Genomic DNA, 24904 nt, shown 5'->3' with positions numbered 1-24904 from the left:
AGTGTTTTATTCTAAGCCGCACTCGAGCGGCAGGGAGCAGAGGCTCCACTCATTGGATGTCCACAGAGCGCTAGCCTTCTATATTGAAAGAATGAAATGGTTTAGGAAGTCCATTGAACTGTTTGTGGCCGTGGCAGACAGGATGAAGGGTCTTCCAGTCTCCTCCCAACAAATTTCCTTGTGGATCATGTCCTGCATCCATGAATGATATAACCTGGCAGAGGTGCCTGCCCCTCCACTCTCAGCACACTCCGCTAGGGCGCAAGTTTCTTCAGCAGCATTCCAGGCGCAAGTCCTGACCTGGGAAATATGCAGAGTGGCGACGTGGTCCTCAATACATACTTTCACCGCACATTATGCAATTACCCAGCAGGCCAGAGACAATGCAATGTTTGGTAGAGCAGTGCTCCAGTCAGTGGATACCTGAACTCCAACCCCACCTCCTGAATTTAGGCTTGGGAGTCACCTGATTGGAATTGACATGAACAAGCACTCGAAGAATTAAAACGGCTACTCACCTTCTCGTAACTGTTGTTCTTCGAGATGTTTTGTCCATGTCCATTCCAATACCCACCCTCCCACCCCGCTGTCAGAGTAGCTGGCAAGAAGGAACTGAGGGGGTGGTGGGTTGGTAGGGCCCTATATTGTGCGCCATGATGGCGCCACTCCAGGGGCGCCCGGGCCAACCCAACAGATACTGCTGGGGGAAAATGTTCCATCTTCTGTGCACGCACACACACCTGATTGGAATGGACATGAACAATACATCTTGAAGAACAACAGTTACGAGAAGGTGAGTAACCATTTTTTTCCCATGCTTTGATCAATACCATTTTGCTTGTGAGAGCTGACATCATCTGTTTTCTGGTAGTTAGCAATAAAGCAATTTACATTCCTGGTTAATTCTGTCTGTGGGAGCTGGTTTCCCAATATATCTGTTGACGAGTAAGCTTCACAAACTTTTATAAAGTTCCAATCCTTATCTGGTAATTACCCCGCAGCATTCAACAATGTATGTAACAAACTGTTCAAACAGTCTTTCCATTTTGCCTTTGGCCTGGCTGCAAAGCACCATGGGGCTTTGGCTTAGTTTGGTCAATGGTCATGCACTTCATCTCAGGGTTCAACCTGCTCTCAGGGGCACCTGGCTCTGTATTGTTCTCTCTGGGAAAGGAAAGCAAGTCGCTTTCTCCAGGTTGTTCAGGGAACGGGGAACAGAGTTGAGGATGGAACCAAACAGTCCTGATTCCTCATCCCAAGATCGAAGCACAAGGTGCTCTCTCGGCCTGTTGACTGTTCCTGAAGTCTGTCAGCCTCTTGCTCCAGTCATGTTCTTGCTAGTGTGCTCCTCAGACCTGGACTCCGAGGAGAGGAGGTCGTTCGTCTTTCCTCTCTGGTGGTGTCCTTCCCCTACACACAGGCCTTATCGCTTCCCCTGCAGCCCTTGGATACCTTTAACATGGGCTGTCTCTCTGTGAACCTTGCCCCAGCCCTAAGGCCAGTAGCTGGTGTGCAAGCTGCTTCCCCAGTTTGTGGTTGAATCCCCTTTTCCTTGGCATCACCTGTCTGCTCTGGGTGTCTCAAGCCCGGGTGCTTGACCCATGTTTCTGCAGTTGAGACACACATACCTCCTGCTCTGGAGTCTGAACACCCCACCTCTACAAGACCTCTGATCCCCTTTTCCCCCAGGTCTCCAGGAATCTCCTGTCCTCCTCTGCAGCTGGCACCACTTACCATGACCAAGTATAGGGCTGACTGGTAACTGGGAGACAGCAGCAGTGGATTATCCAGGGGCTCTTCTCTCTCTCTAAGGCTGGAGGTGAGGAGCATTCTGGTGAGGTATTAAAATCTCTCCCCCACCTCTGCCAGGTTGTGGAATCAGGGGGCCGGGGACATGCTGGTGGGTTCCAAGGTCCCTTTGTGCTGCAGATTTTCTTTGTCAGGTGGAGCTGCCATTCTCTCCATAACTGTTAATTCCTCTCCCCCTCTCTCCACAGAGCCATCAATCCCATCAGGGCTGCCCTCTCTGAAGGCAAACAGCAGCAGGCAGGCTGGGGGCTCTGAAGAGGAACACTCCCATCCTCTGGCTCACCGTTTGCAGTTCATTTCTGGGTTTGTGTTCCAGTTTCTGTCCTCCCTTGGTGTTTGGCTCTGCGTAACAGATAGCAGCAGGCCTGCCGTGATGGGGTTCCTCTGAGTCCCCAGGAGTGTGCTTAAGGCTTGGATGGTGGTGCTGCTCATCACAGACAATGTGGCTGATACTTCAGAGAAACCCGTCCTTGTCCCCTGTTCTCCAAGTGCCTGAGTTGGCTGCAGGCCGGGACCTTTGCCTCGTGCTCTGGGTTCTAAGCTTGGCCATTGTACAGATGGATGGCCAGGTCTACTCCCCGACTGTCAACACACACTATGGGAAGTTACGAGGGGTCCGGGTTCCGCTGCCTAGCGAGATTCTGGGTCCTGTGGATCAATACCTGGGGGTGCCTTATGCAGCCCCTCCTGTTGGGGAGAAGAGGTTCATGCCCCCTGAGCCACCCTCCTCCTGGTCTGGAATAAGGAATGCTACCCACTTCTCACCAGTCTGCCCTCAGAACATCCACAGTGCAGTCCCAGAGATCATGCTGCCCGTCTGGTTCACGTCCAATCTGGATATAGTTGCCACATACATTCAGGATCCCAATGAGGACTGCCTGTACCTCAACATTTACATTCCCACCGAGGATGGTGAGTCCGTCCAGGGTGCCCACAGGAGACGTGCACTCTCTGGGTGGGTGGGGGGTCCCAGAGTTATTCTGCTCCTTCTCAGCTCTGGTTGGTCTCACTTGGATGTTGTGTTTGAAGCATGTGCTTGTGGAACCCGCAGCATGCTGTCTGTCTGTGGAAAAGCTTTTTCTGGCCACTCAGCTTGCCCTCTGCCCTCCAGCTGTTTTTCCTCTCTCTCTCTCTCTATCTCTTGGGCTCTCTCTTCTCCCCTCCCCTCCACAGCTCCCTCCCTCCCCCTCCATGGCATTGTTACGGGTTCCTCTTTTGTGTTGCCAAAACTGAAAGGGACTCTCTGACCGCAGGTCCACAGAGTGACGAGCTGGTTTGGGTTCCCAAGGTGCCGAGTGCCAGGTTCTGTCTTGAGTTTGGTTTGGGTTTGTCTTCCCTCGCCCACCCTCCCCACCCTCAGGTTCTTGCGCTAGTTCTGGGGTGTGGGTTGCTGCTGCTGGCTGGGAGGAACACTCTCTCTCTTGCTGGGATGGGGTCACCAGCCATTCTTGACTGGGAAGGGACCAAGGAGAGCTGGGCTGGCTCCTCTCCCTGGCGCCATGCTCTGCTGGGGGTCAGGGGAGATGTCAGCATGCACGGCACAATGCAGCTAGCATATGTGCTTCACCGGGACCAGCCAGGGGCTGAGTGCGTGGAGTTGGGTGGGAGCTGGAGCACTGTGGACCCAGCCCCTTGTGGTGAGGCTGAGTGCCTCAGGGTGCCTCTTCTTTCTCTAATCTTTTTCTTTTATAGGGGATTCCATCTGAATTGTAAGTAGCAGTGCCAAGGAGGCAGCACCCTTTCCTCAGGCCCATGGCAGCCTCACCACAAGGGGGAGCTGTGGGATCCCATGGGCTGTGCCAGCTGCAAGAATCTCTCCATAACACAAGAGCCTATGATGGAAGAGAACTGGAGGGGGAACCTGCCATGCCCTCCCTGAGCAGTTTTCTGGGAAGACAGCTGTTCTGGAGCCCCAGCAGCTCTGCTTCTCTTCCCTTGGGGGTTCCAGGCTGCAGGGGACAGCACCGTAACTTCCTTCCATCCCAGTACACCTGGCCCCAGAGTTTTCCTCCCACAGCGATGCTCCCCTCCCCATGTCCCGCGGTCCCAAGAGAGGGTGGCGGGAGGGTGGGCAGTGTGGTTGTAATTGCATGCCCACTCCAGCCAGTGGAGCCTCCTGTTATTTTGTAGTCTTTTATTCATTTTACAGTAAAACGGATTTCCAAGGAATGCGCCCGAAAGCCCAACAAGAAAATATGTAGGAAAGGAGGTATGTAGCAAGCCGGACCTGACAGAGAGGCACAGAGAGAGGACAGAGAGAGAGAGAGAGAGAGAGAGAGAGTGAGGGGGCACCTGTCCATTCTCTCCAGGCCTGCGGCATATTTCTTCAGCCTTCCTCTCGTGCCATGTGACTGAGACGGTGGGCCCTCCATGCAGCCTGCAATACTGTCTGTCTGTCCGTCCATCCATCCTCTGCACAGAGGAACCTTCGGGATGTTCCTGCTACATGCTGCTCCCTTTCCAGGGCCAGACTGGGCTCCTCAGTGGGAGGCTCTGGGTTTGAATCAGGGCAGGACCCAGGTGCGTTTCCAAGCCTTTCAGAACAGCTGCTTTTGCATGCTGGAGCCAGTGCAGCCGGCTCCCATTGAGGGTGTATGGGAGATAGGGAAATACGGACTGCACACCCCATTCACCCAAATCCTCCAGCAGATCCCAGCTCCCAAGGCCTGGGAGTGCTGCTGTCAGGGAAGAAGTGCTCTCACCTTCTTTAACATTTAAATGGAAAACATCCCTTTCATTCATCTTATGGCAGCAAAGGCAGTAGAAAGCACCTTTCACTTGGTTTCTCTGAGGTGGGGTCACCTAGTCAAAGATCCCACTGAAATCTACACCACGAGTGGGCATGTTTGTGTAAATGGGTGTGCACAGCGCCATTGTGAACAGGCCTGGTAGAGTTCTGATTGCTGTGGGAACTGGGACCATGTGTGTGAAAGCTCTGCCCTCCAGCTGCATTAATTTCCTAGGTCTCCCTATACAAATATGTAAATCCTGCTGGTTGTGGAATTGTTCCTCCACCCCCATGTTGCTCCCTCAGTCAGGCATGCCACCTCTGCGTGCTCATGCACACGCACATGCCTCTCCTTTCCCTTCATGCTGGCCCACACATGGAAACCTGCTCCGTAGCCCCTTTCATAAGCAGTTCTTTACTGCCCCTAGGATCCCTGAACACATGGCTGCCTCCTGGAAAGCTGTGAAACAGCTCCAGTTCAGAAACCAGTCTGCTTGTAGCCTATGTTCCACAGCCCCACCTTGGAGTCTCCAGCCCTGAGGCAGGGATGAAGCAGGATCTTTTCTTTGGAGTCGTGTATGCAGTCCCCACCTGATATCAAAATCTCTGACATCACAGTCCTCTCTGGGAACGGGTTTGCCTGAGAAAGCATGATTCTGCATCACTGTCACAGACCCCGGTGTGCAGGGAGGAGAGCAGCTGCTGGAGACAGACAGGATTGTGGGAGGAGATGGAATGTGCTCTAGAATCATACTTGGGTTTTCCCTAGAAAGCAGCTTTCTGTGCACACCAGGAGTACAGACCCAGCTCTGCCCCAGTGGTCTTGAGTACCTCCTCTGTCCCATTGCATGTGTGTGTGTGCAGTGCACTGGGGTGGTGAGGCAAGGGCCCAGAACTTGCATATCCAGCACAAGGGTTCCCCTTCTCCCCAAAAGGGGCAGCCAAGCTCTTCTGAAAGGCTACATGTGGGGAGAGAGAAGCCCCCATGTGAATGGACTGCCACTCTGCCCACACACAAGCACACATGGTGGGGTCCAGCCCAGTGGCTCTCAAGTAGTTGTGTGGCCTGCCCAGGCTCTGGAGCCCTTCGTCTGGCCGGGCCTTTGGGCTACTGAGTCCTTGTGCTGGGAGGGGTTGTCATGGGTCCCGTGTCCTTCTGTTCTCTTCTCTGTGCGTTCCTCTTGGTGTCCAGGGCCTGGCGCAGTGTGGCACAGCTTGGAGGTTTGACAAGAATTCTCTTTCCTTCCAGAGATTTCCCCGAGTTCTGTTGTTTGGTTTCTTTGCTTTGCTTTCCCTGTTGCTGTCTGGCTACTCACACGCCATCTCTCTGTGAGTGCCAAGGCTGCCCGAAAGGGCCAGCACATCAGGGAGTCTCCACACGCTGCCTCCGGAGTGGGCTGCTCCCTCTCATGCTGTGCCAGCAGCTGGCCCTTCCTGAGCCACTTCAAAGCACTTCCTCTCAGAGAGCTCCCAGCCCTCTTTTCCCAGCCTGCCATTGGCTGCCAGGGCTTCACAGACCCCTTGCTTTGGGAGGGGAAGCCGGCACCTCAGCTGGTCACTGGGTGTGGGGGGGGGGATGTTTATTACATGCCATTAATAAATGATCGTAGGGGAGAGATTCAGCCTGGTGTCTCCTCTCCCACCACTTCTGCCTGTGGTAGGGATTTCTGTGCTGCCCAACGCTGATTCCTGGGTATGTTCCATCTGCAGAGGAGGAACCCTAGTGGCTGCCTAGAAGGGTTGGCTCTGGTTAGAGGAGGCTCTGCCTTTCCTGTAGGAGGATAAGGCACTATCCAGGCATGGTCCACAGCAGTGATTATCCCCACCCAAGTGTTGCTAACAGGAACGTTCAGACTTCTGGTTACATGTAAAAGTAATCCAAATGCACTAAGACAGGGGTCCCCAATGCGATGCCCGTGGGCACCATGGCGTCTGCCGGGGCGTCTAAGTGCACCCGCGTACTGGCCGGCGGACGAGCAGCCGCCAAAATGCCGCCGACAAGCAGCGTCATCCAGAGGCGTCGGCGGCATTCGGCGGCGATGCCTATTGACGTTGCCGCTTGTTGGCGGCATTTCAGCGGACGGTCGTCCGCCGCCACGGTCCTCCGTGGCTCGTTGTCTGGTGCCCGCCAGACGAAAAAGGTTGGGGACCACGGCACTAAGAAATGGAAACGCACAGTTAAGGCGCCCAAGGCCTTACTTCTGCCTTGTAGGAAGGCCATGAGGGGTTAAAAATGAAAAAGATCCATTTCTAAACATGTTTGGATTGCTTTTACATTCAACTTTGACTCTCAACTTCCTGGGTTAGTAATTCTTGGTTTGGAGATAGGTGCAACATTCTGGAATGTTTTTACATAAGTTATTGCTATTTACCCAGCCTTAACTTCAGTAGAATGTGGATTTTTGTCTTTGAATTTCCTTGTACTTTAAAGTTATTAAAATTTCATATGTGAATGGTAAACAAGAAAAGAAACCCAAGGAGCAGGTTCCCGTGGGATATTTCTAATGATCTGAAGATAGGAAGGGTCAACTTCAAATCAGTTTTTTTTATTTTAACTTTTTATTTATGTCCATATTAACCTGTACACTTTGGTCACCCCACTCTGGAGCAGCCAGAGCTCCCTGACCAATTCCCCGTGCGCCTGGTCTCCATTATCTCCTGTACACCTGCACAGCCTGGCTGTTCCTTACATGCCCCTGTGTGCACACACCTCAGACACACTCCCTGGTCAGTATATGTGGTGAGCACTGTTGGGGTAACAGTCCTCACTGCAAATGTCTCCTTCAGCAGGGGCCGATGGGCATCCCGAAGAACAAAATGGTCACCCTCTTGTGTCCAGTGGAAGGGAAGTCAAGCTGTACCCAAGGTGGCCCCTGCTCTTTATCTCAGGATGACTTGGCTTCATTCTCACTGGAACTAATGGGAAATGGTGACTATTTCGAAAAAGCACTCAGTCTTATTCTCACTTTCAAGGAGAGCTATGGGAGCCAGCTGCCATTTTGAAAGGGGAGTTCTTTGGGGTATTCATGAGCCCCTGCTAATAAACAGCAGCACGCAATAATCCTTCTCCCTAACATACCAGCTTTCAAATATGGCCTCCTACAATGTCAGAGAGTTCTGGCCACCTGGGGAGTTTTATGCATCCCACCTACCTCCAGAAGTTCATTCTGTCCTTTGTAAGTCCTGGTGGTCTGTGGAGGACACGCTGGCCTTCATTCAGGCTTGGTTTTTGCTTGGTCTCCACCTCTGCCCATTCTGATTTCCCCTGGGAGCCAAACCCCAGCTTGATCCCTGAGAGGATGCGAATAGTTGAGAATCATAGAATATTAGGGTTGGAAGAGACCTCAGGAGGTATCTAGTCCAATCCCCTGCTCAAAGCAGGACCAACACCAACTAAATCATCCCCGCCAGGGCTTTGTCAAGCTGGGCCTTAAAAACCTCTAAGGATGGAGATTCCACCACCTCCCTAAGGAACCCATTCCAGTGCTTCACCACCCTCCTAGTGAAATAGTGTTTCCTAATATCCAACCAAGACCTCCCGCACTGCAACTTGAGACCATTGCTCCTTGTTCTGTCATCTGTCACCACTGAGAACAGCCGAGCTCCATCCTCTTTGGAACCCCCCTTCAGGTAGTTGAAGGCTGCTATCAAATTCCCTTTCCCCTCATTCTTCTCTTCTGCAGACTAAATAACACCAGTTCCCTCAGCCTCTCGTAAGTCATGTGTCCCAGCCCCCTAATTGTTGCCCTCCGCTGGACTCTCTCCAATTTGTCCACATCCCTTCTGTAGTGGGTGGACCAAAACTGGATGCAATACTGGTGAAAGAAGTAAGGTCTGGCCTTCGCACAGACTTTATGCCGGTAGAACTGGGTCAATTAGGGCTCTGATATCATTCTACCAGTACAACCCCTAGTGTGGACACAGTCTGACCAGTATCAAGGTGCCTTATACCACTATAGCTTATTTCCCTTCCAGTACAGGACTGTCCCATGTACTACAGCACCCACCCTGGGAGGGCTGTCCTGCTTTAACCACACCAATACAGCTAAAGCGCTACACCCCTTGTGTGTAGACAAGCCCCTGAGTGGTTACAGAAGTGCATCAGCTAGGGCAGTGCATGGGTGACTTCCCACCCTGACTCTGTGAGAATTGCAGTTGTTTAATTCTAGAACAACTCTTGCCTCCTTCTCTGTGGCCTGCAAACTAGTGGGCGTTACCAAGCAGCCACTGACAAAACAGTGTTGAAATAGCTGCACCAGCAGAGAGGGAGGGGCCAGGGGAGCTCTGGGTAGAGAAACGCACAGGATCTGATATGAATTGGGTCTGTTTCTTATTGCTCCCTTGTGGAGCCTAGTTAGATCTCTGCCCCGAACAGGAGGGATGACACATCTCCTTCAAGGGCCACGGACTCCTCACTCTCCTTGGGAGGCACCAGAGCCCCACAGGGTTAGTTATTTCTACAGCCCCGTAGATCTGTTTGACTCTTTACTAACACAAAAGATGCTCTGGCCAATGGGAGTTAAACAGCAGGACCTTTCTCCAGGAGGTCCCTGAGGTGAAGGGTTTGCGCTGGTACTCCTTTATTAACACCACAGCCATTTGGCTTTTTTGCACAAATTGCCTCCATGAGCTGCCTCCCCTCCTAGCAGCCCAAGCCCGCTGGACCTAGAGCTGCTAAACTCCAGAGCGGTTGTCATACTTCAGGCAGTTCTGAGTGGCTCTATGCTGGGGTGCCAACCAGCATGCAGGCACCTCCGTTTATTTGCATAGTGCAGATCTGTTAATTAAAATGAAGAGGTGCTTGGGGATTTCTGGCCTTCAGGAGAGTTGCTGTTAGTGTCCCAGGGCTGGCCCTTTGTGGGGCCATAGTGTAGGAGGGAGGGGGCCCTGATGGGCTTGAAGCCCAGGTGCTGAGACAGGTGGAATAGCATCCTGGAGGCCAGGTGGCCTGTTGCTGCCCAGGGCACGTGGCCCATTGTTTGTATTTGTGATAGTTTGTATGAAAGTTGATTTTTTTAAAATTATTTTTCATTGAAATGGTGCACTGGAGAGAGCTGAGCCAGTGTCCCAGGCAGCTGTAATGCAGCAAGTGTAGGGTGTGTCTGTCTGCCTCCCGACAGGGAGATTGCCTTGCTGGGAACTGCAGCGTCTCTTCCCCTTCCTCCCCCTCCCATTCCACCAGCATGGCTCTGGTTTCTACGGCTACTGGGTAGTCCCTGGAATCACAGGGAATGGACAGAAAAGCCCTGCTAGGGCCCGGGCAGGGCTGTTCCCTAGGATAGGTTTCCTGCCTTGAGTGGGTCCCAGCGCTCGCAGGCCTTTTCCATCCTTAACTCGATGGGTCTGTGATACCCTATGCAGCTAGGTGAAATGGGCAGAGGAAGGGTTAATCTGTCACTGCTCTCAGGTTGGCTCTTTTTCTACCCCACTGCCCACCTTCCCTTTATCTTAGCCATCCCTCAACTGGGTCCGTTTGGAACCTGCATGACACTAGCACCTGCCACAACATTCAGCTGGTCTCAGCAGGTGGGGCGAGCCCACTCTCCGGCTGCCTTGTTTTGAAGGAGAATAGGGCTGGTTTGGGACACGCAGAGGCTTGGGCTCAGTGCTGTGCTTCTCCTGCGATTGGTGTTGCTAACCCCCTACAGCTGCCATCCTCCCCGCGTCTTAGGTCTTGTCTACAACAAATATGCATGGTTTAGTTAAACTGGTACAACCCCAATGTGGATATTCATATTTTGGTGTGAGTAGCTTATTTTGGTTAAGCTTAAACCTGTTTCTAATACACTTACACTAAACTGGAATGAGTATCCACATGGCCTTTGGCGCTGGTTAACATGAAGCCAATGCAGCTTTGGGGGAAGCTGCAGAGGGAACAGGCTCCTGGTAGCTGAGGAATGGAGGAATCAAGTATCCTTTAATGTTGTCAGCTGCATGTACAGGGATGTAAATAAACGAGCTGGTTAGAGCTCTGGCCTGGCCCTGAGAACTGGCTCAATTGGACCTGTTAGGGCTTCTGTGGTCAGGTTTAAGGATTTGGGATCTGAAGTGGGTTGGTGTAGTTAGATGCAAATAAACTGGTAACTAGCAAAAACCTCTTGGGTGATACCCCAATTCTGGAAGTCAGGGCAGGATTGCTACATTGTCAGGTTCTGGCCTCCACACCCCTGTGAAGCTGTTTCCACAATCAAACGCCTCACTATTGCAGGATGTTTCCTGATACTCAGCCCAAATTTTGGCTGAACTTAATCTTGTTGCTCTTAGTTGTAACCACTGAGGGCCCTGCTCAGTCCCTGCACCCTTCACATTTGTAGCTCCTTGTTGTATCCACCCTTACTCTTCATTCGGCCAAGTCCTACGTAACTGATTCCTGTAACCAGTAGTCACGCTGCTCTCTCTGGGTCCTTCATTGTTTCTGTGGGAATTCAGAGAAGAACCTGAATTTGTCTCCAGTTTCTGGTGATGGGGCACTCAGAAATGACAAAGTATTCATAGATTCCGTGGCACCTTTGAGACTAACAGAAGTAGTGGGAGCATAAGCTTTCGTGGGAAGAACCTCACTTCTTCAGATGCAAGTAATGGAAATCTCTAGAGGCAGGTATATATCAGTGTGGAGATAACGAGGTTAGTTCAATCAGGGAGGGTGAGGTGCTCTGCTAGCAGTTGAGGTGTGAACACCAAGGGAGGAGAAACTGTTTCTGTAGTTGGATAGCCATTCACAGTCTTTGTTTAATCCTGATCTGATGGTGTCAAATATGCAAATGAACTGGAGCTCAGCAGTTTCTCTTTGGAGTCTGGTCCTGAAGTTTTTTTGCTGTAAGATGGCAACCTTTACATCTGCTATTGTGTGGCCAGGGAGGTTGAAGTGTTCTCCTACAGGTTTTTGTATATTGCCATTCCTGATATCTGACTTGTGTCCATTTATCCTCTTGCGTAGTGACTGTCCAGTTTGGCCAATGTACATAGCAGAGGGGCATTGCTGGCATATGATGGCATATATAACATTAGTGGACGTGCAGGTGAATGAGCCGGTGATGTTGTAGCTGATCTGGTTAGGTCCAGTGATGGTGTTGCTGGTGTAGATATGTGGGCAGAGTTGGCATCGAGGTTTGTTGCATGGGTTCTCACTGAAGGACTGTCTGGATATGTGGACTCCCTACTCAGACCCTACGCCACCAGCACTCCCAGCTATCTCCGTGACACCACAGATTTCCTGAGGAAACTACAATGCATTGGTGACCTCCCAGAAAATACCATCCTAGCCACCATGGATGTAGAAGCTCTCTACACTAACATCCCACATACAGATGGAATACAAGCTGTCAGGAACAGTATCCCTGATGATGACACAGCACAACTTATTGCTGAGCTCTGTGACTTTATCCTCACGCACAATTATTTCAAATTTGGTGACAATATATACCTCCAGACCAGTGGCACCGCTATGGGCACCCGCATGGCCCCACAATATGCCAACATTTTTATGGCTGACCTGGAACAACGCTTCCTCAGCTCCCGTCCACTCATGCCCCTTCTCTACCTACGCTATATTGATGACATCTTCATCATCTGGACCCATGGGAAGGAGGCCCTGGAAGAATTCCACCATGCTTTCAACAGCTTCCACCCCACCATCAACCTCAGCCTGGACCAATCTACACGGGAGGTCCACTTCCTGGACACCACCGTACAAATAAGCGATGGCCACATTAACACCACCCTATACCGAAAACCCACCGACCGCTACGCCTACCTTCATGCCTCCAGCTTCCACCCCGGTCACACCACACGATCCATCGTCTACAGCCAAGCACTGAGGTACAATCGCATCTGCTCCAACCCCTCAGACAGAGACCAACACCTACAAGATCTTCACCAAGCATTCTCAAAACTACGATACCCACACAAGGAAATAAAGAAACAAATCAATAGAGCCAGACGTGTACCCAGAAGCCTCCTGCTACAAGACAGGCCCAGAAGAGAAACCAACAGAACTCCACTGGCCATCACCTACAGTCCTCAGCTTAAACCTCTCCAACGCATCATCAGTGATCTACAACCCATCCTGGACAATGATCCCTCACTTTCACAGACCTTGGGAGGCAGGCCAGTCCTCGCCCACAGACAACCTGCCAACCTTAAGCATATTCTCACCAGCAACCACGCACCGCACCATAACAACTCTAACTCAGGAACCAACCCATGCAACAAACCTCGATGCCAACTCTGCCCACATATCTACACCAGCAACACCATCACTGGACCTAACCAGATCAGCTACAACATCACCGGCTCATTCACCTGCACGTCCACTAATGTTATATATGCCATCATATGCCAGCAATGCCCCTCTGCTATGTACATTGGCCAAACTGGACAGTCACTACGCAAGAGGATAAATGGACACAAGTCAGATATCAGGAATGGCAATATACAAAAACCTGTAGGAGAACACTTCAACCTCCCTGGCCACACAATAGCAGATGTAAAGGTTGCCATCTTACAGCAAAAAAACTTCAGGACCAGACTCCAAAGAGAAACTGCTGAGCTCCAGTTCATTTGCAAATTTGACACCATCAGATCAGGATTAAACAAAGACTGTGAATGGCTATCCAACTACAGAAACAGTTTCTCCTCCCTTGGTGTTCACACCTCAACTGCTAGCAGAGCACCTCACCCTCCCTGATTGAACTAACCTCGTTATCTCCACACTGATATATACCTGCCTCTAGAGATTTCCATTACTTGCATCTGAAGAAGTGAGGTTCTTACCCACGAAAGCTTATGCTCCCAATACTTCTGTTAGTCTCAAAGGTGCCACAGGACCCTCTGTTGCTTTTTACAGATTCAGACTAACACGGCTACCCCTCTGATATTCATAGATTGATAGATTCCAAGGCCAGAAGGAACCATTGGGATCATCTAGTCTGACCTCCTGAATAACACAGGCCAGAGACCTGCCCCAAAATAATAATTCTTACAAGATCTCGTTTAGAAAACATCCAATCTTGATTTTAAAATTCCCAGTGAAGGAGAATCCACCATGGCCACTAAATTGTTCCAGTGGTTAATTACCCCCATTGATGGAAATTTACACCTTATATCTAATCTGAATTTGTCTAGCTTCAATTTCCAGCCATTAGATTGTGTGTTAGACCTTTCCTTTCTAGACTGACGAGCCCATTATCAAATATTTGTTCCCCGTGTAGGTATTTGTAGACCCACTGCCTTCTCCCCTTTAGCCAATTCCTTATCCAATGCTTGTACTGATCCCCATCTTCCCTAACTGCACTAATTATTTCCCATGTGGTACCATGTTAAATGCTTTACAGAAGTCCAAGTATATTAGATTTCTTTCACTTCCCTCCTCTGAAAAAAATATTTTTTTAGATAAGGAAATGAGGTTAGTCTGGCATGGTTTATTTTTGGTTAACCCATCTTGCATTACATCCCCTTTACCATTTACCAATTTAATTATTCTTGAAATATTTATTGAAATACTTCTGCCTGTTCTGCATTATTATTGGTAATTATATCATTTCCATCTAGTAGTGGACCAGTGCCATTGTCAGGATTCTTTTTGTTCCTAATATGCTTAGATTCCTTCTTATTGTCCTTAATTCTGTTGGCCATAGATTTCTCCCTGTGTTCCTTGGCATCCCTTATCAGTTTTCTACAGTACCTAGCTTCTGATTTATATTCATTACTATTGACTTCCTCTTTCTTCCATTTGTTATATATCTATATCTATATCTTTATAACTGCCATCTCTTCCTCTAAACCAGGTTAGGTTTTTAAACCACTATGACCTTCTTCCTCAGTTGTGAAATTGTGGCTTTTGGGGCATCTGGTAAATTATGCGACCTCACCAAAACTATGCACAGAAGGGCTGTTCCTTCCCTTCTTGTGGAAGGAAGGCCTCTGGGCTTGGAAGGTGAGCACTGGATCCTGGGGGGTGTCTCCCCAGAGTGGGATAGAGAGGGGCTCCCACTTCATGGGCTGGGCCATGCTTTGCATTTGCCGCACAGAACTGCCCTGCTCTTTGTTGCCATAGCACTCTGATTCCCTACCCCTCTCATTCCTTTCTGCTCTCTCCACAGTTTGCCCTTCCCACTGGGTGTTTGAGTTTTAGGTTATTTTCTCCCAGACCCACTAACCGCATTTTTCTCAGCAGAATCCCATTCTGTTATTTCCTGCTCAGGTTTTCCAGCCTCTCTGGCCCCTTTGGATCATGCCTCTGGTCTCCTGGAGGTTCTGGCCTTCTCCCAATTTAGTATCACGTGGGAATGTCACCCACATGTTGCTCACCACTGTCTGTGATCACTAACATGCTAAATCAGGCCAGTCTAACTGTAGTCCTGGCAGCTGTCCCCTCCTGCCATCCGCTGCCCTCTGTTTACATCCTTCAGCCAGTTACTCAGCCCTTGCAAGTTTCAGATCTATGCCCATTTGCATTCTTTCAGCCCAGAGAAGCAAGACTCGAGGCACACACTGTCTTGGGGTCTCAGTGGCTCTGGGGTCTGATGGCACACAGACTACTTGGCAGCTTTGGGCGTTTGTGGCTGACTGTGCCTGTAATTGGTTTGAGGTGGAAGGACAGAGCTTTAGCTTCAAACCCTGCTTGCAGTACAGTGAAAGTAAGGGGGTGCCACCCAGTGCCAGCAGGAGAGCAGCCCCTTCCACCGAGCAGCACGCACATCCCTGGGATGGTGGGGGGTTGGTGGGGAGAGAAAAAGGAGGCAGAGGTGTTTGAGAATCAGGACTGGGCTACAAACTAACTGGCACCAGTTTAGTGGAACCAGGATGGTGGGTTAGTGTTAGTGAACATAAGAACGGCCAGACGGGGTCAGACCAATGGTCCATCCAGCCCAGCATCCTGTCTACCAACAGTGGCACATGCCAGGTGCTCCAGAGGGAGTGAACCTAACAGGCAATGATCAAGTGATCTCTCTCCTGCAATCCATCTCCACCCTCTGACAAACAGAGGCTAGGGACACCATTCCTTACCCATCCTGGCTACTAGCCATTAATGGACTTAACCTCCATGAATTTGTCCAGTTCTCTTTTAAATGCTGTTATAGTCCAGGCCTTCACAACCTCCTCAGGCAAGGAGTTCCACAGGTTGACTGTGCGCTGTGTGAAGAAGAATTTCCTTGTATTTGTTTTAAACCTGCTGCCCATTAATTTCATTTGGCAACCCCTAGTTCTTATATTATGGGAACAAGTAAATAACTTTTCCTTATTCACTTTCTCCACACCACTCATGATTTTATATACTTCTATCATATCCCTCCCTTAGTCTCCTCTTTTCCAAGCTGAAAAATCCTAGCCTCTTTAATCTCTCCTCATGTGGCTTTCTGCCGATGGGCAGGGCACGGAGCTTACCCCAAATCAGTCCAAGAATCAGTTGCAAAGTGTGGGCCACAGGGGAGGTGGAGGATGTAGCAGGGGAGGGGCAGGCAGGAGGGCACACAAGCTCATCTGCTATCCTGCTTAAAGAGGCCTGTTCTCTCCCTCTCCTGGCCCCCAGACCAAGGAGCACATGTTCCCAGGGCAGACTCCAGTGGAAGGGGGGCCCAGGCAGCCTGGAGAGGCAATCCCCTGTCTGCTCTGAACTGTGGCTGTGTTTGGCCAGCAGCCCTGGCCGAGCCCATGGAGAGATGCAGTGTGAGTAGCCAGGCAGTGCTGCAGGCCTGGCCCCCTTCTCTGCTATCATGCTATTTTTGAATTCTCTTTTGTTTTTGTTTTTTGTTTTTCTTTTTTGTTCTGTCTCCTCGTGTTTGGTCCCTAGGAGCCAGCGCTAAGAAACAGGGCGAGGACTTAGCGGATAATGACGGGGATGAAGACGAAGGTATTTCTGTGCTCGAGGCTGCTGCTGCTGCATGACACGCAAAGCAAATCCGTTTACTTTCCATTCTCTGCCATTTCCAGGGAGCCCTGTCTGTCTGTGTCTTTGTTTCCTGATCAGTTGCACGGGGCGGGCAGGTGGGGTGACCGGCTGTGCAGGGGGCGCTCATACCTTTCCTTTGGGGGAAGCTCGGGGGGTTTGCTTTACAAGGAGTTTGCTGGCTGCCCAACCTGCCTCTGTATGAGCAAAAGGCTCTAAGGAAGCATGGCGACATGAACAAGAGAGGAGCCAAAGGGTGCCTGGCTCGATTTCACCCCAAGCCCAGTCACATTTCACCTCCAGCCTCAGCTCTCGCTGGACCTCAGACTTACTGTGTCAACTAAGAGACTTTCCTTTTTGGCTCCACCCCCCATGCTGCCATCCCAACCTCCCTTCTCCCCACGGTGCACAGTGTCAGAGCCGGCAGCACCTGTCCTCATCCCCTTGTGTCCCGTGCGACTCCCTCTGAGGCCCCACTGGCTTGCAGGGAGCATGCACATGGCAGAATGCAGTCCAGGCCTGCTTTAACCCATGTCCGGATTTGCTATCTAGAGTCTAGTCGGGCTCTCTCTCTCTCTCGCTCTCTCTCTCTCATGCGGCCGCTCGTGCGCTCTCTGCTACTGCCGCTCCCCACTACAGATGCAGAGGAAACTGGAAATATGGATGAAGGCAATAGGCTGAGCACAGAGCTGTCGGGAGCTCTGGAGACCTGCAGAAGAGAGCACTGTCACTTTACTGGCCTCTGGTTTCTCTCCAGGATTAGCATCTTCATTTAGGAGCAGGGATACCCCTCACCTGTCCAGTGAAGGGCAGCAGACCCTGCAGAGAGTAGCCCTGAGCGTTCTGTTGCAGGCTGTGCCGTAGTGTCCGGTTAGCATCACCCAGGCTAGCTCAGCGGGTTGGATTTGAGGGGGACAGAAGTCCCCCATTTGGGTGTTGGATCTGCTTTAAATATCTGGCTGTGCTTGCTGCACAGTTGCTGTTAAGGGCGACCATGCATTCCACAACGCATTGTGAGTCTGTGACTTGCCAGCTCTTGGCCCAAGCCCCATGTGAGTGGATTTGAGGAGGGCAGCAGCTCTGGTACTGCCCAGGCGTGAGGGAGAGGACATGCATGCTGTATTGTTTGCTGAGGGTATGGCAGAACCTGTGGGTGAACGAGTGAACACGCCAGGGTTGGATGGGGCTGCCTGGCGGGAGCGAACCGGGGCACTGCACACTGTCACAATGAGCTGGTGAATTTGGTAGCTAGTCTCAAAGGGCCTGACTGCGGGAAGGGGAGGAAAGGCAAGCATTACTTCAGTGGCTTGGCCACCCCTCTCGGGTTGCTGGGCTCTGTGCGGCCAGGGACAGATCAGCCTTGGCAGGTGGCTTTTCTCAGCAGAGTGGACAGGAGTATCTGATTTTGCCTGCCATGTCCAATGCAGAACTGGGGCCTGGACAGTATGGGAGGGTGCAGTCCCTTCTGCGCAGCTCTGATTTGAATCGCCAGGGGGCACTGGGAGAAGTGGTGCTGCCCCGTGACAGGTGATGGTCGTTGTGGTGGCAGCCTGATTACCTGTGAGTTAGTGACCTTGGCATGTGGGTGGCTAAACATTAGATCCACCACAAAGGAATAAACAAGAATTTCCCGAGTTGAGCCCCCGGCTGGAGGTGGAGCCATGGGCAGCAGCTGCTTAGTCAGGGCCAGGGGTGCCTTGCTGCGGAGGCAGTGCCTGTGACGATTTGCCAGAGGCCAGAGGGATGGGTGCGCACCAGATGCCTTTTATTGTGCCAGTCCCCTGGTATCAAGTCCCTGGAACGTGAGCCTCTGATGTCTCAAGTGGAGCAGGTCCGAACTAAGGCATCAGAGAGGCTCAGAATGTAGAGGCGGAGAAGCCCAGTTAGATCTCATCACATCTTTCTCCTCTCAGCCAGTGCAGCGCAGGGTTCCCTGCACTACACTCATGTTCCATGTGCTGGCCAAGGGGCTCCCAGCCTGCCCCGCCGGGGACGATTCCCAGCCAGCGCTGTCCCCCAGGCAAGGAGTGCGGGGCTCTTCCGGGGTGGGGGGTGGGGGTGTGCTTAAGGCAGTGGTTTCTAGCTGCTCAGCCTAAGAGACCCTTTCTCAGTTCATCTGGCAGCAGGAGGCGACGGCTGTTTGGGCAGAGCTGTTCAGAGCCTCAGAGGAGGAACAGCTGGAGCTTGCTGTGGCGGGAGGAGTGTCTGGACAGGTTCAAGGGTTGCAAGGTCAGAGTGGGGCTGGAGACCAGCACAGCAGGCTAGGTGGGAGATCATCAAGGTGTGGAGCTGGAGGGGGAAATGACCGGGCTGGGCCCCTCAGTGCCTGGAAGGTGCAGAGAGGAGGGGTTGTGGTCCTTTCCTGTCTGGAGGAGTAGTGCAAGGGGGTGTCTCCCCTTTAATAACAAAGAGCCCAGATCGCTGGCAGTGAAAACAAAAACGGGGGTGGAGCAAGTGAGAGTAAAAGACAGGCCCCAAAATCTGCAGATCAGCAAGGACCTTGCTGTGTACAGAGGCCAAGGCCCTGCCCTACACAGTTGCAGCAGCATAACTGAAGATGGGTTTTTAAGCTGACTGAGTAACACTGGTCCAATACCCTGTCTGGATGCTGGGAATTCAGTTTAAGCCTGGCTTGTATCAATAGAGAATTGAGTGAAATTAAATGGATACAAGCCAGGTTTAAAGTGAATTCCCAGCATCCAGGTACGGTCTTGTATCACTTTAACTGAAAGTGTGATTTTAATCTGGCGCAACTTTGAATGTAGACCAGGCCTAAGGGAGCTGCAAAGCTGGCTGGTGCTCAGTATAAAAGGCAACTGACCTATCGTGTTGGCAGGAAGGGAGAGTTTGTGGAGAAGTTTGCTGAGGACACAGCTGTAAACTGATGTCAGTGGAACCTGGTGAATTGTGAGAGTCCTGTGGCATTCAGGGCACCCTCCTGGCAGATGGAATTTAACCTGGCAAAACCAGCCTGTCTTTCCATCTGCAGCCTTTTGCCCCCATCCCAGAACCCCTTGTACTGTGACCTAAATTGGTGTTTGTCTTCAATGCACGTCACTGTGATAAATTCACCTCATTAGCGATATCCTTGGCGGACACATTGACAATGTTGGGGATTGCACATTCCCTGGTGCTGCATGGCCCTCCGCCTCCCCACTGCAGCTGTGGCATTTGGGGGCAGGGGTGTCTATGTATGTACACACGGGTGCTTAGATTGGGGGGAGGTAAATGTGTGGGGGCCCAGAAAGCAGCTTCCCCCTTGTGTCACAACGTCTCCCATGCTGCATCGGATTAGCTCCACTGAGGCACCAGGGGGTGAGTGCTTGGTGATGGCAGTCCCGTGTGCAGGACTGAAAAAACGCAGTGCTGAGAATGCTGTTGCCGGAGACATTAGCTCCGCCAGGGCTGAGATGCGAAAGGTCCGGAGAGGGAGCAAGTCTGAGGGATTTAAACGAGAAAAGGTCCAGAATGCGTAGCCTTTCCAGCTTGTGCGGCCTGCCCACAGGACAATGTCCAGATGCTCTGTGTAGCAACTCCTCCCTGTGGACGCCTCAAAGAATTCTCCACCCCAGGTGCAGTTACGGGGCTTGCTGCCACCTGGTGACACAGCAGGAGAGGGTTCTGGCAGTGAATAGGTACTGTAAGCTGCTTGTAAAAGCCAAGGGAGAATCCCCTTGGTACCCCCGCTGCATTTGGCAAGCTTCAGCCTAAGGAGTGGACTGGGCTGGGAGGTGCAGCCCATGCTGCTGTGGCCATAAGTGACAGGCAGTAACTGAGCAGGCTGCAGTAATTTAGAGCAGCCCCAGGGTTACTCTAAGTTGCACACATGGGGCTGTTCTGGCCCTGTAGTAGTCCAGAATTGGAGAGAGTGTAGAAAAGAGCCAACAAAATTATTTGAGGTCTGGAGAAAATGCCTGATAGTGAGAGAACTAAAGAGCACCGTCTGTTTAGCCCCTCAAAAGGGGGATTGAGAGGTGATTTCATTACAGCATATACATTCCTTCTCAGGGAGAAATAGTGGGTTCTAAAGGGCTCGTAAAATCGAATCCTGCCAAGCCTAATTAAAGTTTTTGATCATTTTTAATGGAGAATATCAATGTTTATTTCTAAGTATTTGTTAGATTTTTATTGATTTTAACATTTTCACAGTGCACAAAATTACGGATTTTAAGTATTTTTTAAGATTTTTATCAATTTAAATTTTCATAGTCATAGAAAATTATGGGGGGTATCAGACAATAATTAAATGACAGTAAACACTGAGATTTCAAAAGTTAAAGGTTTATAATTGTTAAAACACATTGTCAACATCACGTGTCAAATTATGCAAAGTAAATACTCTTCAATCAAATTAGTAATTTCTGAAGCAATATTTTTCTTACTTTGCCTCTCAGTAAATTTTGTTAATAATCAATGGAAATATCTTTTAGTTGGTTTGTGTGTGCATGGTGAAATCGATATTTATCAGCATTTACTGACAAAGAATCTAATCCTTCCCAATGCCTGGAACCTGAAGCTAGATAAATTCAAATAGAAATTAGGCAGAGATTTGCAGAGCCGGATTAAGGCAGGGGCTTTAGGGGCTGCAGCCCAGGGCCCTAGTTCAAGGGGGGGCCCCACAAAAATAAATCATAGGCAGCCATCTCCAACTCTGGGCGGCTAAAAGTCCTGCGGCGCAGCGAGACGCTCAGGCAGGCTGCCTGCATGCCATGGCCCCATGCCGCTCCCAGAAGCGGCTGGCTGCTAACGCATTTCTATGGCCCCTGGCAAGGGGGGAGGTGGCTCCGCAGGCTGCCTCCGCCACCAGCACTGTCCTCACAGCTCCCATTGGCTGGAAACCGTCCAATGAGAGGAACAGGGGCGGCGCTTGCGGGTGCAGGCAGCGCACGGAGACATGCTGTCCCCTTCCTCCCAGGGGCTGCAGAGACGTGCTAGGAGCCAGCTGCTTCCTTATGGCAGGCAGCTTGCCTGAGCCCTACTGAACTGCCAGCTGGGAGCCGCCTGTGGTAAGCGCCTCCTGGCTGGAGCTTGCACCTCGCACCCCTGCCTCCACCCCAATCCCCTGCCCCATATCAGAATCCCCCTCCTGCACCCAAACTCCCTCACAGACCTCACACCCTCTCCTGCACCCCAATCCTCTGTCCCAGCCCCCTCCTGCACCAAACTCCCTCCCAGGAAAAAGACTTGTACACAGGGGCCCCACAAAATCGAATAGTCCCAGGTCCACAGGAGAGTTAATCCGGCCCTGGAGATTTGTAACAGCGAGGGTGATTAACCACTGAAACAAACTCCCAGGGGGAACGGGATTCTCCATCTCCTGATCTCTTTTCTGGAAGTCACGCTGTCTGGAGTGGCTCATGGCCACAAGTGCCCACCTCCGGGCACACTGTCAGAAACAGGGCAGGCACCCCAAGCTGGTGCTATGTTCTATCATTAGATTTCACCAAGCCAGTAACAAGTGTGAACCCCTGGATCATTATAATAGTCTTACCATGAAGTCACAGACAGTCCCCTTAGGCTACGTCTGTACTATGGATCTTACAGTTGCACTGCTGTAAGGTCTCCTGTGTAGCCGCTCTATGCCAGCGGGAGAGCGCTCTCCCCGCGACATAATTAAACCACCCCAATGAACGTGACAGGCTGTGGACACGCTGCTTTGGTAGTAGTTCTGGGCTTTCACCCTCAGAGTTCTGACTCCAGCTGCAGCCACCAAAAGGCCATTCCAACAACTGGAGCTCGGGCTGGGAGCCTCTTTGGCCATTTCCTGTATGCTGCTGTCTTCCCAGCCTTCAGTCAGGGCTTGAGAGGTTTGTGTGCTTTGAGTGGCTGACAAAGCAAATTGCAGCATCAGAGGAGGGCTGCTTTGTCTAGTGGTTAAGAAGCCACCTTGGGACTCAGGAGACCTGGTTCAAGGCTGGCCGTGCCACAGTCTCCCTGCATGACCCTGGGCTGCTCCAGGCCTTCGCCTCCAGATGTGCGATGCGGGGGATGTCCTGGCCCTGCCCAGCACGGTGTGTGGGAGTGTGGTCAAGGGGGACGGTAAATTCCTTGGCAAGAGATCTAAGCTAGATACCAAATGCATTCCCAAGTCAAGGCTGGAAGCCTGAGAACTTCCCTCCGGGGGCCTTTAGACCTGCCTAGGCGCCGTCTGCTCAAAGGGGAATCAGCCCCAGCCAACCAAGGAGTCCCTGGGCCTGGAGAGAGGGGACACTTATGGCCACCTGTAGAGGGCTAATAGGTGGGCTCTGTTTGTAACCTCAGGAAATGCTCTTCTCATAGGCATACTGACCTGTAGGCCCCTTCTAGGGAAAAGAGCCATGACTCACCCAGATTCCCGTGGGAAGATGGGGGTGGGGATGGACTAGATGAGGGAGGTTGGTTAGCCTCTGAGTGCGCTGGCCTTGCCTGCACAGTCCCAGGTGCCCTAGCGTCTGTCAGGAGTGCTGGGAAGGACTTGCTTGTAGGTGCCTGGGGCAGCAGCCAGCTTGGCTCCCCAGAGAACCCAGAACCAGAGGCTTAATGAGCCGAGGTTAGCAGACCCATCTGAGCCCCATCAGCCCTCTGGCCTGGGGTGATGCTGCCCTGTCTGTGTGCTGCCAGCCTGGGGTATGAAACGTCATCTCTTTCACCAGGGCAGCCATCCAAAGGAGAGACCCAGGCCCAATACATGGATGATAGCCCAGTGGGGTCCATGTCTCACTGACCCTGTGGGGCCCCTGTCCTGCTGAAGGTGTTGGAAGGTTTGTCTTGCTCAGAATTGAGCCTGCCTGGCCTGGGATCAGTGTGCGTCTGCAGGGGCTCTGGGCTGCTGGCACTCAGGAGGGAGAGCCAGGGGAGCTAGTCGAATTAGCAGTTATAGAGAAGCGGGTCCCAGCCTCGGGATGCTGTGGTCAGAGGGCTAGGCCTGGCGGCAGAGGTAGGCCTGTGACATTGGCTGTGTGCCCTCTGCTCAGCCAGCACAAAAGCATTGCCAATGGCTGGCACTGGCCCCTTCAGGCGTTGCCTCGGGAGTCAGAAAACAGGGCAGGAGTCAGCAAAGGGCTGACCTACCTGTGCCAGACCCCCAGCGCCCGCTGAGGGGAGCGAGAGAGATACTGAGGCCAAGCATAAGGAGAGTGGGGTCTGCAGCCAGAGGTGGAGGGGCTCCAGTGCCTGCTTCTTTGGCAGAACACCGGGGCAGGGCCGAGGGTGCAGCAGGACCTTCCATTGAGATGTTCACAGACAGAAGAGAGGGCACCTGATGCCTCCCCTCCCCTATAGGCCCTCAGCATCTAGTGCCCCACCCCATGACCCCTCACTGTCCAGCACCCCCTCCATTGACACTCCATTCCTCATGACCTAGTCCAGTCCCCACTCTACTGTATTTCCCTCATTCCCTGCTCCTCCATCTCCCCCGTTCCCTGTGCCCATCTGGTCAATCTGTCTGCCCCTCATTGCCATGGTCTGTCTGGGCACTGGGGGTAGAGCAAGGGGGACATGGCAAGAGACAGAGGGGTTCCTGCCTTTCCATGGCGAGGTCAGAAATGCGAGCAGTGATCTCCCTCCACCTGCCCCAGGTCCTGCACATCTCCCCCCTTCCCAAAGCAATGCCAGCTTCCAGGACTCAGCTAGCCACCGGCCTGCTGCAGCTGGGCTGTTTGCAGGCTCCTGCAGCCCCTGTGCATGCAGGACGCTCCCTATCAGGCTGCTGGGGAAGGAGCCCCAGGATGGCCCAGTGCTGAGTGACATACAGCAAGATCCCTCTCCAGGGAAAGCCCAGGAATCCCTTTCAGTGCCCTCTCATGGCCTGTGGCCTGCAGAGCCCTGACCCACCTGGGGCAGCTGGCCTGGTGGGAGAAGCAGTGCCGGGATCTGGCACCGCCGGGGTTGGGCCCGCAAGGTCTCTGGGAATCCTGGAGGGCAGGTGACGGCGTGGCCTGTGGTGGGCTGGGCTCCATTTGTCCTGGGTGAGATGCCCAGGCCCTAGCTGGCCTGGGCATGGCTGCAGCACTACCCCTCCGCAGGTCCTGGCAGCTGGTGTTGTTCCTCTCCCCTGCGGTCCACCCTCCTGGCAGAGTCCTGTGTTTAACCTCCTCTTTTTTCAGACATTCGTGACAGTGGGGCCAAGCCCGTGATGGTTTATATCCATGGCGGCTCCTACATGGAGGGCACAGGGAACATGATTGATGGCAGCATCCTGGCCAGCTACGGCAACGTCATCGTCATCACCCTCAACTACCGCGTGGGCGTGCTAGGTACGGGCGCAGCAGGGCCCAACTCCCGGGGGGGGGGAGGAAGAGGAGCCCCTGAGAGCCTCAGCTGTTGTTGGGTGGGGGGCAAGGATATGTGGGGCAGAGCCCTGAGGGACTCAGCTCTTGTTAGGTGGGGGGAGCAGGGGTATGTGGGGCAGAGCCCCAAGGCCAGGGTAGAAGGGGTATGTGGGGCAGAGCCCTAGGACAGGGGTTTGGGGGGCAGAGCCCCAAGGCCAGGGGAGAAGGGGT

The 24904-nt window shown here is 52.2% G+C and overlaps 1 protein-coding gene across 6 annotated transcripts in view; it reads left to right on the top strand.

Annotated features, from left to right (window-relative positions):
* Window positions 1–1997: 1997 nt before the first annotated feature.
* Window positions 1998–24904, top strand: part of NLGN3 (neuroligin 3) — a 47201-nt gene continuing 24294 nt past the window's right edge. Inside the window, exons 1-4 of one of the 6 annotated variants that reach the window (XM_034780600.1) lie at window positions 1998–2721; window positions 3959–4018; window positions 16329–16388; window positions 24509–24658. In XM_034780600.1, coding sequence (XP_034636491.1) covers window positions 2250–2721; window positions 3959–4018; window positions 16329–16388; window positions 24509–24658 — 742 coding nt within the window. In that variant the 5' untranslated portion in view covers window positions 1998–2249. Of the gene's footprint in view, window positions 2722–3958; window positions 4019–16328; window positions 16389–21256; window positions 21431–21690; window positions 23165–24508; window positions 24659–24904 lie in introns of those variants that run through there. The other 5 variants (XM_034780601.1, XM_034780602.1, XM_034780603.1 and 2 more) reach the window with 5 other exon arrangements.

The sequence above is a fragment of the Trachemys scripta genome, chromosome 9 (assembly GCF_013100865.1).
Source record: "Trachemys scripta elegans isolate TJP31775 chromosome 9, CAS_Tse_1.0, whole genome shotgun sequence".
In the NCBI taxonomy this organism is placed as follows: domain Eukaryota; kingdom Metazoa; phylum Chordata; order Testudines; family Emydidae; genus Trachemys; species Trachemys scripta.
The sequence above is the reverse complement of the archived record's forward strand: the minus strand, read 5'-3'. Positions and strand labels throughout refer to the sequence as shown.